The 12,037-nt window shown below is 31.9% G+C and overlaps 1 protein-coding gene across 1 annotated transcript; it reads left to right on the top strand.

The window, feature by feature from the left end:
- Positions 1-5,283: 5,283 nt before the first annotated feature.
- Positions 5,284-8,287, top strand: LOC124956219 (cytochrome P450 4C1-like). The gene is made up of 12 exons (XM_047511725.1): positions 5,284-5,591; positions 5,662-5,768; positions 5,846-5,936; positions 6,259-6,441; positions 6,531-6,600; positions 6,685-6,811; positions 6,915-6,984; positions 7,069-7,175; positions 7,257-7,325; positions 7,430-7,604; positions 7,725-7,901; positions 7,990-8,287. The coding sequence occupies exons 1-12, from the start codon at positions 5,417-5,419 to the stop codon at positions 8,154-8,156; spliced, it is 1,518 nt and encodes a 505-aa protein (XP_047367681.1). The 5' UTR covers positions 5,284-5,416; the 3' UTR covers positions 8,157-8,287.
- Positions 8,288-12,037: the final 3,750 nt, after the last annotated feature.

The raw sequence follows: 12,037 nt of genomic DNA, 5'->3' as shown, positions 1-12,037 counted from the left end.
AAATTCTACTACAGATTATATCCAATCTACAGCGAGAAATATAATGGAAAACATCTAATTCTTCTCCAACTGAAGTTTCCAATTTTTTCATTAAAACGATAGAATAATTAATGAATACATCCATATGCGATTTTGTATGTTTTAAAAGAAAGACGTCATTTAAAATTTTTCGATGATGATTCCATAATGATGCTTAAAATCGAAAGGACAGCAACACTTTACTTTACATACTTTACTTATTTTATTCGTCTAAACTTACATATAAAACATTTATTTGTATGAGTATATAAAGGAGCAAAAATTTTTACTGATCAATTTTCTAAAATTTAATATATATATACATATATATATTAATGTATTGATAAACAACGTAGAAAATATACTTCACCTAAAGCAGTTAACAAACCATTGCCCACAAAATGTTTAAATTTTTCATATTCCTCGCTTTTATCAGTAATATTTGGACTATTGAGTACAGGCATTCGATAAAAGATAAAAATATAAAATAAAAAGATTATATAATTATTAAAAATTATTAAAATAATGTTAATATATCTTACTTTGATATATTCGGGTTTGTCTACGATTACAAATAATTTCGTTCTTAGCTATGTGCACCACTTGATGACAAGCCGAATCTACTGTATGATCTGAATAATTTAAGGGATCACAACATGTTCCCAGCAGAAAAACCTAGTCTTCTAAATACTATAGCGAGAGGAGAAACTGGACACCATGTTCCACCAAACAACATCTCATTCTACAATGTACTAGGAGAAGATGATCTCACTAATATAACCCTCTCGAAATTGTGGCAAGGATTTTTCATGTTCCGATCAGCGAATGATAGTGTCATTGGATTATTTATAATAATAAAGGGCATTAAAATTTGTGTTGATCCGGTTATCTGAGGATACGTGGTCCACTCAGTGTATGGTTGAAATTTACTCCTGCTAGGTGCAATCTGGAGTTCATTGATAGATCAGTTTTACACTTAGGACGACAATGACTATCAAGGAGCTACGAGAACAAGGTCAGGAACGACAACGAAACCAGTGTAAGTGTCGAATATGAACATCCAATGCTAGCAGAAGGAATCAATGAGACTCCGACCCCCACCGCAAGGATATCGGTAAAATAACCTATCCTTGAGAAAATAATTGCAGCACGTGGAACTAAGTCACCGGAACACGCGAAATCGAAGCGGTTTACTTAGGAGGGGAGGTGTCACGTCTTGGTGTGTAGGTCAAACAGAAATTATGAAAGACACTTTCATAGTTTCAAGAGAAACCCTTATCCGCAGCCGTCTAGATAAATTCATCGCAGTCGTTATCAACATTTCGTTGTAGTCAGTCGTTATGATCATTTCGTTGCAGTTAGTCGCTAAGCACAGTTCTTTACAATTAGCAGTTAAGATACTTAAGACTTATAATCTTGATATTCATTGTAAATTTCCATCACCGATTTTACACTAAATAAATCAATTCGTAAAAGAGAAGAAAAGAATGTCGAATATCGATCATTGCTTCACCCTATGCTTTCACAGTTATCGCTAACAAGAGGAAACCAATTTAAGGGTCAGTAGTAGGAACACACGAAAAAAATATAAACACAAGGTATGATATTTGGAGGCTCTCTCATCATTTCATCGAATAACTAAGTTAAAGTAAATCTTTCCTGGCGCAGTTTGACTGCCCAATTGTGAAGAAAGAAGAGGAAAAAAGATCCTCGCTCCCGTGTAAGAATCCGAATGGATTGACCGAAAAGGAGCCGCATGATTGGATTGGTGCAATTGGTAGGCTGCAGGCACAACAGTTACTCTACAACCTTCAAGACTCAACTGTTGACGTCAAAATATAAATAAGCAGCATTACCTGATATCGATAAAACAGAAGTCTACCCTAACTACGGTTGTTAAAAATACTACATCTAGTAAAGTATAGTCAATTACTTGAATTGAAATCTTAATAGCATATCCGTCGGATATATGCCTGACGATATACAAAAAGAAATATCTACCTGCGGTCGGTAAAATTTTCAGTGATTATATCTTATTTACAGTTTCACTAAAAAATTAAAAATATTTCGATTAATCTAAGATTATACTTTTCTTTATTATCTCGGTTATTTGTAATTAAAATGGAAAAGTAGCATTCATCGTCGTGGAATAATTCAAATTTTATAATGAATCTGGTTGTAAATTTTGAAAGTGGCCTAACTCTATTCTTGATAAGAAAACGCATATTATTCACTTAATAATTGCCACTATTTTAATAGGAACTATAAATTTAACTTCCTTAGATACACTTAAGCAATATGACTCATTAGTATCCTATACGTATATTTTTAAATTCATTGAAACGCAAACCCTTAAATATCTTGATTTGAAGATAAATGGACTTAGGCCACTTTCAAAATAAACGGCTCAGTTATTACTTTCCATTTTCTTAAATATTACATATATTTAACCCAATTTTTTGTGGAAATTTTTTCGTCAGTTCTTCCATTCCGTTTTAATTATACAATTATCCACGCTCCTTTCTTCAAATAATTCAATGTTTAAATGATACTTTGACTCCCCTAATCATAAATAGTTTCAAGAATCAATGAAAAAATTAAACATTTCGATACTTCCGTCACCTACAGCGCAGATAAATAAGCTCATACAATAATACCTTACTCCATGCTTTTCTATTCATCCAGAATGTATTATAAAAAAATATCTAATTACGTTATCAACTCTCCAATTCGAACGTCCGATCATTCTTAATCGTCTCGAAAGTTATACTAACCGGATTTTTAGAAAAATTGAATTTAAAAAACGAGCAATATATCAATCCTGACCACAGTTTGAAAAACTCCCTCTACTACATAGATTATGTTAGTTCACCCATTATGGTCATATAGGTAAAAAAGTAGACGAAGGACATGCAAAATAAAAGACAAGAAAATAAATTTTGCAAAAGTTGCAAAATATTGTCGAAAGAAATCTTGCGCGTACTTAGGATTTTCAATAATGCGCGCCTGCATGCGTACTTCTTGTATGATTAAAATGAAATGTAGAGGGAGGAAGAGACAACTTTGACAACAAGAAAAAATTCGATACTATCTAAAAATAGAATACAGTGATAACTGAGAAGAAATGAATATCATTCAAGAAATAATAAATTCTTATTCCCACATATCTATTATAACTATCTCAACAAAATTTATCTGATTTAATAATAATTCAAAAAATAGTTTATGAATGTTTCCATCTGATTTGAATGAACAAAGTAAAATTTTAAAATATGAGATTGATTTCTATAGCAGTACGGTTGTTATTCAGTTTCACAAATACAAAGTTTACATACAATCGAATTTAACCATTTCGAGCTGTATAATCTGATAGACTACGATCAATCAGCATCATTCCTTTCCTTTCCATGCACGTTCTTATCATCTTCATGGATAGTTCGAGAAAAACTGCTATTTTAATCAATTTGCACATTTAAAGTTCATAACAATAAGATAACCGAGTTTTACTAGGATAATTACCGATACGCAGTAACGAAACGTGGATATCGAAATTTTTTATCATTATACTTAAATTACATCCTTACACATTTAAATTGACTTAATGCTTTTTATCGCGTATCTTCCTGACGAGTTTTCCTGGATCCATAGAAGACATTGCGTTATTCCATTCATTTCCGGTAACGCGGTAATGTAAATAATAATTTTGCATGAAAAACAGACGAATTCCGAGCCAAGCGCCTAGTGTAATGTCATTGCAAACAATGAGTCGATGATATTTGTCTCAAATTTTTTAATGATTTATGCCATCATGAGAACAGGCATAATTCTTGACCAATTTTGCCGATCATGTTCTCAATTTCACAACGAGTTTACTGCATATCTTTTCCGAATTTTGGAAAGAACTTTTCGTTTTTGCATAAATTATGCTCGAATAAAAATAACATATCTTACACGATTTTTTCGAAGGTAACTTTTCGAAAATTCAATACATTGGATTAAATCTTCGTCCTTAAAATGACACCTTTTTTTAATAGTTCAAGAATTACTTCTGTCTTCATCGACGGCGTAAATGCCCTTTTCGACATTTTTCGAAGAAAAAATGTATTACTGTGATATTTGTAGTTCTTCATTATATTTATAGATTACAAATATAGAGATTATGTAAGCAATGTGCAGCACATTCGCTAGCATTTAGATTAGTAACACAAGAAATCATACGTTCAATTCTAACGAAACTAATGAAATAATTTACTCTCCCCTACCCCTTATTTGATAATTTAGTAAGTTGTTACTTTTCAATCTCTTATCTATATTTCTTCCACTAATAACTCACGAGAATTTCGCGGTGATCCTTGATACAACAACAGTATAATTGTGTGGGATTAGATTTGAATATAAAGTATATACATTTGTCGATTACTGTTTCAGAATGAATGAACATATATATCACATATTAATGAACGTATATATTATATTTTATTTTTCATAAGGATCAAAACTCAAGGACTTTTCCAGATTATCTGCGAGATTTTTCTCCCAGCGTTATTTTGTTATGGTTTCTTCTGTGAGAGTTAACTTTATTTCAGTTACTACTATTATTATTATAGAAATAATAAGAAGAAAAATATCACAAATAGAAGAATATATCTATATTGAATACATCATGACACATATGACGGCGGTAATTTAGGATACACAAAAGAAGAGGAATTGTTTCATTTTACGTGGTGTCTTTACAGTATAAAATAAGAATTGTTAAAAACTACAAAAGGATCTGATTATTTTATAAGATTCTATATAATAAATGATCAATGGATAAAGACATTGAAGTTCATACTTATTTCTAAATTATTATAAATTAATTTTCTTAAAGATAAGTGAAACCTTAAAGATGCACTCTTCTAGTTTTTCTACTACCTACTCAATTTTTAATACCAATTAAACTTTTGTCTTCATTCACACAATTAAAGCAGAAGTATATATGAAAACAAAAAGCGAATAAACATTGGATTTATGAGATATTCGTTATTCCAATAAAAAATTAATTTAAAACCGGTTTATAACGGAATGTACAGTCATCGCATTTTTTGTATTAATAAGAAGTGGGGACAGAAACAAATTTTGGTGCCATCTCAGATCTTTCTAGAATGTTCTTGTCCAATCAAAAGAGAAATACCAAATGTAAACGGTAATCACGTGAGCAAAGTCTTATTTATGCTTTTAAATATTCCTCGCTTTTCTATTCCATCCTCTGTTTCTGTTAGAACAAAAGTATAGTAAGAGTCGTTGGGCGATGATATCAAATTATCCGTAAATCTCAACAATTATTATTAGAGATATAAGATTATTTTCATTATATTTAAGTTGTTTATATATATTCCTATCGATCTAATTCATCATGTATTTCACCGTAATATTAATTATTATTCTAACAATTTTATTTGGACTATACTATGGAATAGCAGAATACTTTTTAAATAAATTACATATGCTTAATATTATCAACGGCATTCCTGGACCAAAAGCATTTCCAATAATTGGAAATGCTCATCTGTTTATTGGCGACACAACAGGTAAATTTGTATTAGCAATTTTTTATACATAAGTATTTCATCCAATAATTATTTATAACCTCTATTCTAGCTCTATGGAAGCAAATACTAAACCTAGGTAAGAATTATCAATTATTGTGGCGAGTATGGATAGGCACGAAATTATTTTTAGTAATAGAGAATCCTGAATATATCAAGGTAAGATCTGTTAGTGTTATTTTAATAATTTTTAATGATTTCATAATCCTTTCATTTTGTATTTTTTTTTTCGGAAGACTGTACTCAATAGTCCAAATATTACTGATAAGAGCGAGGAATATGAAAAATTGAAACCTATTATAGGCAATGGTTTGTTTATTGCTCCAGGTAAAGTATATATCTTCTACATTGTTCACCTGTACAAAAATAATTATAATAAGTATGTACTATCTAATATATTCTTTTTTGTAACATATAATCTTATGAAATTGAATAGTAAAAAATTTATGCTCCTTTACTTACACATACAAATGAATGTATTATATGAATATGCACAAGATCTTTTCTCTTTTACTCTTTTGTTATAAACATGTACTTATAAACGAACAAATTAAATATAATATGAAAATTAAAGTAATATGTATATTATGTAATATAAGTGAAATATGTAAATTAATCACTGATTGCTTTCTTTTTGATTTGATTTTAGCATCAGTATGGGATTCACATCGAAAAGTTTTAAATAAAATGTTTCTTATGAAAATTATAAAGTCACATATGGATGTATTTGTTAATCATTCTATCGCATTAATGGAAAAGTTAGAAACTTTCGTTGGAGAAGAATTAGACATTTTTGATTATGTCTTTCTCTGTACTTTGGATATAATATATGGTATTTTAAGTTAGAAATTTTTAATGTTTATAAAATTTATATACATTTGTATGAATTTACTATAATTTTGCTAAACTTTTTATTGGAAGATGCCACGTTGGATACGCAAATAAATTTGCTGACAAATCCGGATTGTAAATTAGCTGAATCAATAAGAGGGTAATAATAATGATACTTTTATTTTTGTAATATATTATGTATTTTATAATATATATTTCTAACATTTTTTGTGTGCACTCTCAGTGTGATGGATATAGAAACACAAAGGGTCTTTAAATTATGGTTACATCCCAACATAATTTTTTATAACACAGCTAGAGGAAAGAAATTTCAGACGTGCTTGGCTTACCTAGATAATGTAACAAACAAGGTATCATTAAAGCAAATATTTTTAAAATTCCATTACTACTTTTCAAAATTAAAAAATTTTAATGTAACATTTTCTTTACACATCATTATTTATGTTCCTAAAGATAATCAAAGAAAAAATGGAATCTATGTTAAGAAGTAAAATTAATCGAGAATTGACGGCGGAAAAATTAGGTAAAAATAAGCAATATACTTTGAATAAAATGTAATTTTCAATCTTGTCATTTATTAATGATAGATTCTTGTTCATTTTTCAAGGACAAAAACAGAAGACTCTTTTCGATTTTTTATTTGAGTTATCAAACGAAGGAGAAGTATATACGGAGAAAGATATTCGCGATGAAATGAATACAATAATTATAGCTGTAAGTCGTATTTATTACTTTTAATTGCAATAAATTTTTTTTTATTAATGACAATTAAGGAAAACTGTATATTACTTTCAGGGAAGCGAAACTTCAGCCACAACCATTAGCTTTGTCCTCTTAATGCTTGCAACATTCCCGGAAATTCAAGTAAGTATACATAACATTTTCTTAATAAATAGTTATCACGTATCCGACGTAAATTATATTCATATTAACTTCTTATCATGCCTTTCAAATCTTCGATCACAAAGGACAAAGTATATGAGGAAGTAAATCATATTTACTGCTCCGACGATCCGAAATGTGTTCCAATGACATATAATGATATTAAAAGTATGAAATTTTTGGAACGTGTGATCAAGGAAACGTTACGTCTCTTTCCTGCAGGTCCTGTCATCGCCCGGAAAGTAAAGCAAGATATAAAAGGTATCTCTGCATTCAAAATGATTTTATATATACCTTTTCATTGTTTTACGTTTAATATTTCATTATTAATAATATGAACGTATTTTATAGTACTAATATTTATTTATTAATTATATTTAGTTACTAAAAATTGGACTATACCAAAAGGATGTTCAGCAGTATTTCTCATCTATAAACTACATAGAAGCGCGAAATATTGGCCACGGCCATTAGAATTTGATCCTGATAGATTCCTACCAGAAAGGAATTGTTCTACGTGTTTCTTTCCATTTAGTTACGGTCGAAGAAATTGCATAGGTAATTGCATACGCCTATAGATTATTTGAAAGTATATACCAGAAAATTCCAAAATAAAATGCATTTACAATTGGTCTTATTTTTTTAGGTCAACATTTCGCTATGCTGGAGATGGCAACAGTAATCGCTACACTGATAAAAAGATTTAGAGTTACAATAAACAAGCCAATAGAAATTGAAAAAATAGATGTAAAGTTGAGCATCACATTAAAACCAACGAAACCAATAAGATTAAAATTTGAAAAAAGAAATTAATTAAAACATAGAATATACATGCATGAATATATATATATATGTAGAACATAATTAATATATTTACACATAACGAATTTTGTGAGTAATAGCATACAATCTTTAGTAGAATCATATTATTATCTATATAAAATAAAAACCATCTACTTGTCATTTCATATAACTTTATGTTATGTTTATGTATTATTATACACCTTGAAGATCGGTATTATTGTTATATTTAAAGTTTCTATAAATTATTGTTTTTTTAGTAATGTAACAAAAATACATCGTCATAGGTTTTCTTCTCTGCAATGTTCTTTTGATTAACCTTTACCTTATGAAAGGCATGTTGTGCGGCAATGTATTAAATTTCTTCTAATCGAATTAAGAGTACTGGATTGATCAATGTCAAACAAGGTAAACAAACTATGATTGAAAGAGGAATTCAATTATTCATTTCGTAATGAAGTATTAAAATTTTATTTTACCAAGTACGATGAGATTGATGATATCTTAGAATTATATTACTTCTATAAAGGACCAATATTTTAGTAGGATACGTTCAGCGAGATAAATACTTTTGATGAAAAATTTTAATTCATCCTAATTCTGTCACTCTTTCGCACTCACACACATAGCAACAAATTAAATATTTTCATTTGCTGAAACACACATTCCTGCTAATTGACTATAACTGAAAATATCTTTCAAATTATACATTTGTCACAACCCTAACGCATCGGTCATCATCAAGGTTTTTTCATTGAGTATTCGTACTTAAATTGTACTTTTAATCTAATGAGTGATTCTATTCGAATATTTAATAACAGAATTCAATAATTGCGTCATCATTTTAAACCAATTCTGTTATGAAACATATGAAAATCATGCAAATCGAAATAAAGTTCTGTGTAACTCTTTCCGATGCAAGTATAAAATATTGTTTACGATTTCGCAATTTCTTTTCCAGTCTATATTTTTTCATAGCATTTAAGTTTTAGCAAGGACGCATAAATATACATCTCAGATACTAAATAGAGTAATATAAATATTGATAATAGAAAGTATGCACTCACAAATTTCCTTCGTTATTGCTATCTTTACTATAGAATAATTGAAACCTTGCTATTAATTCTCTTTGGATAATCGCTAACGATCGTAACTTATTTATTAAATATCTAATCACTTTCGTAAATTTAACGGTACATTAATATAATCACGTCTTCGTGTATAGGTCAAGCAGAAACTATGCAAGACACTTTAAAGAAGAGAAACCCTTATAGACAAGAATACGTGTGGTTGTAGAGCGATACCATTTTTCATTTGATTCTCCTCTCTTTCCCCATAAGAATAATCATTTGTAGCTTGTAATTAATAACTAATTTAGAATTATCTATAAGACACGTAGGAAAGAAATATGGGAAGATGATGGAAAACAAAAAGTATGTGGAGGAATGTAAATGCGTCATGTCTCTTTCACTCTTGGCAACATAATGCGTTTGACGGCAGAAAAAACGCAAGAGAACGACTCGTGCAAGGGGGCACGTGCAGGCGTACCGCGTGCATAGTACGCGCCTAGCGACTAGACGTTGCTGGCGAGGCCGCAGCAGAAAACACTTCATCGTCAGAACTTTATCATCCGCAGTCGTCTAGATAAATTCATCGCAGCCGTTATCATCAGTTCGTTGCAGTCAGTCGTTAAGATCGCGTCGTTGCAGTTAGTCGCTAAGCACATTCTTTACAATTAGCAGTTACGATGTTTAAGACTCATAATCTTGTCATTCATTGTAAATTTCCATCACCGATTTTATACTAAATAAATCAATTTGTAAAAGAGAAGGAAAGGGTATCGAATACCGAGAATCGATTCTCCCTATTATTCCTCAGTTATCGCTAACAAGAGGGAACCAATTCAGGGGTCAGTAGTGGGAACCCACGAAAGAAATATAGACGCGATGAATGATATTCGGAGCCTCTCTCATCATTTCATCGAATAACTAAGTTTAAAAAAATCTTTCCTGGCGCAGTTTAACTGCCCTATTGTGAAGGAAAAAGAGAAAAAAAGAGCTTCCCTCCCGTGTAAGATTCTAAAAGGATTGACCGAAAAAGAGGCGCGTGATTAGTTTTGGTGTAATTGGGAGGCTGCAGGCACTTCGGTTACTCTGCAGCCATTCAAGACCCAACTGTTGACGTCACATTATATTTATTTATATTTTCAATTCTTTCTCGTTGTTAATCTCCATTATTCTTCACAAACAAGCAAAATGACTTTGCCACGTGGATTTCCTTTAACGGATGTAAATCTTACCGAAAAAGAGAGTAGAGCATACGAAAGCGCGTTATTATACCGCGAACAAATCCTTCAAGATGTCATGAGCGAAATTTCTTCCTTCAGGGAACAATTAGCCTATATGATAAAGCATATCGATCAACAGTAAGTTACTGTATATAGGAAAAGAATAGTATTGGAAGGACGAGAACAATTACTAATTCGCCGTGAATGCGATGTAGATAAACGGGATGAATTCTTAATTATCGATGGCATACACGTCGGTAACCACTCCTCTAGATATACCACAACCAGACGCGAAGAGAGTCGTTGCTGTTCCAGAAGCGATTCATATCTGCAATTCGATATCGATAAGCTCAGACGAGGACTCGACGAATTGAAAAGGAAATTGAGTAATGAATCGGGAAGTAGGCAACATGTACAATACAGACCGACGGCTACACCCAGACTGAACATGCCATAGCTCAAATTGGCATGAGACATAACGGAAAGCATACTTAACTTCGTCGGACACAATATGCCGCTCTTCGTTTTAGGCGCGCATGTAAACGAGCCATGAGACTCTTCGGAGAAATCCCATCAGCCGAAGCTGAGCAGGCTCTAGTAAGGGCTATTCACACTAAATTAGAAGGGTACGCGTACTTGGTGGTAGAAGAAGAAAAAATCAGCACAGTAGAAGAACTAAGAGAATTCTTAAAGGCAGCATTTCAACCCTCAAAGTCTGTGAATTATTACAGAGGCTTATTCAGTATCACTTAGATGAAATCGAGCGAGTACGTCCTAGATTACATAGGCAAGATGCACGATTTAAGACAGATTATCTTGAAGGGAGAATTAAAACCACCTAATAGAATACCTTCCGAGGAAAAGCGTAAGATTGAAGTCGAGATATTAGATAGCTTCATAAATGGGTTACCGTCGGAATTTAAAATCACGCTTATTATGGAGAGATGCTATGATTTCACTTCCGTATCGAACGGTCCCATCCGTATAGCTTAAATAGTCGCACGAGATCAGGAAAGGGCTGAATCCCCTTACAGGAATAAGACACTAGTCGTTCAAACGATAGCTGTCAAGAAATCGAAATGTGAGTCGTGCGGAAAAAGGGGATATGAAACCGCGAAATGCCTCACGGCCAACTATGTACGCGAAAATAGCAGCTAGTCCTCCCCCACGTGCAAAAGAATCATCGCCCGACACGATCGCCAGACGAAATTGTTACCAACACCTCCCAAGGGGAAAACTGTTAAGATAGATTCTAAAAGGAACGCGTCGTGTCTCACTAACCCGAAGGTTAAGGAAAAATGTGATTAATGTAACCGAACAGGACATTCGGCAGACAAATGCTGGAAACATGCAGCAAAATGCTAGGCGCGTCCGCGTCAGGAAACGCCGAATACGACCCGACCCGCAATAATGTGGGCGAGCCCGCGACCAAGTATGTTCGTCCAAAACAGGCCACGATAGCAACTTGTACAGACGAATAAATGTGGACAATTATTGTCCAACGGCCAAAGCCCCTTCGATATTTTTTAAATCGGCTATTTTGCACGGACAAAGCAAATTCATAAAAGATACGAGTTCGGAAGTGAACATCGTCCATGCAAACGCT

This window comes from Vespa velutina, chromosome 21 (genome assembly GCF_912470025.1).
Source record: "Vespa velutina chromosome 21, iVesVel2.1, whole genome shotgun sequence".
Taxonomy (NCBI): Eukaryota; Metazoa; Arthropoda; class Insecta; order Hymenoptera; family Vespidae; genus Vespa; species Vespa velutina.
Note: the sequence above shows the minus strand (reverse complement) of the source record. Positions and strands in the feature narration are given on the sequence as shown.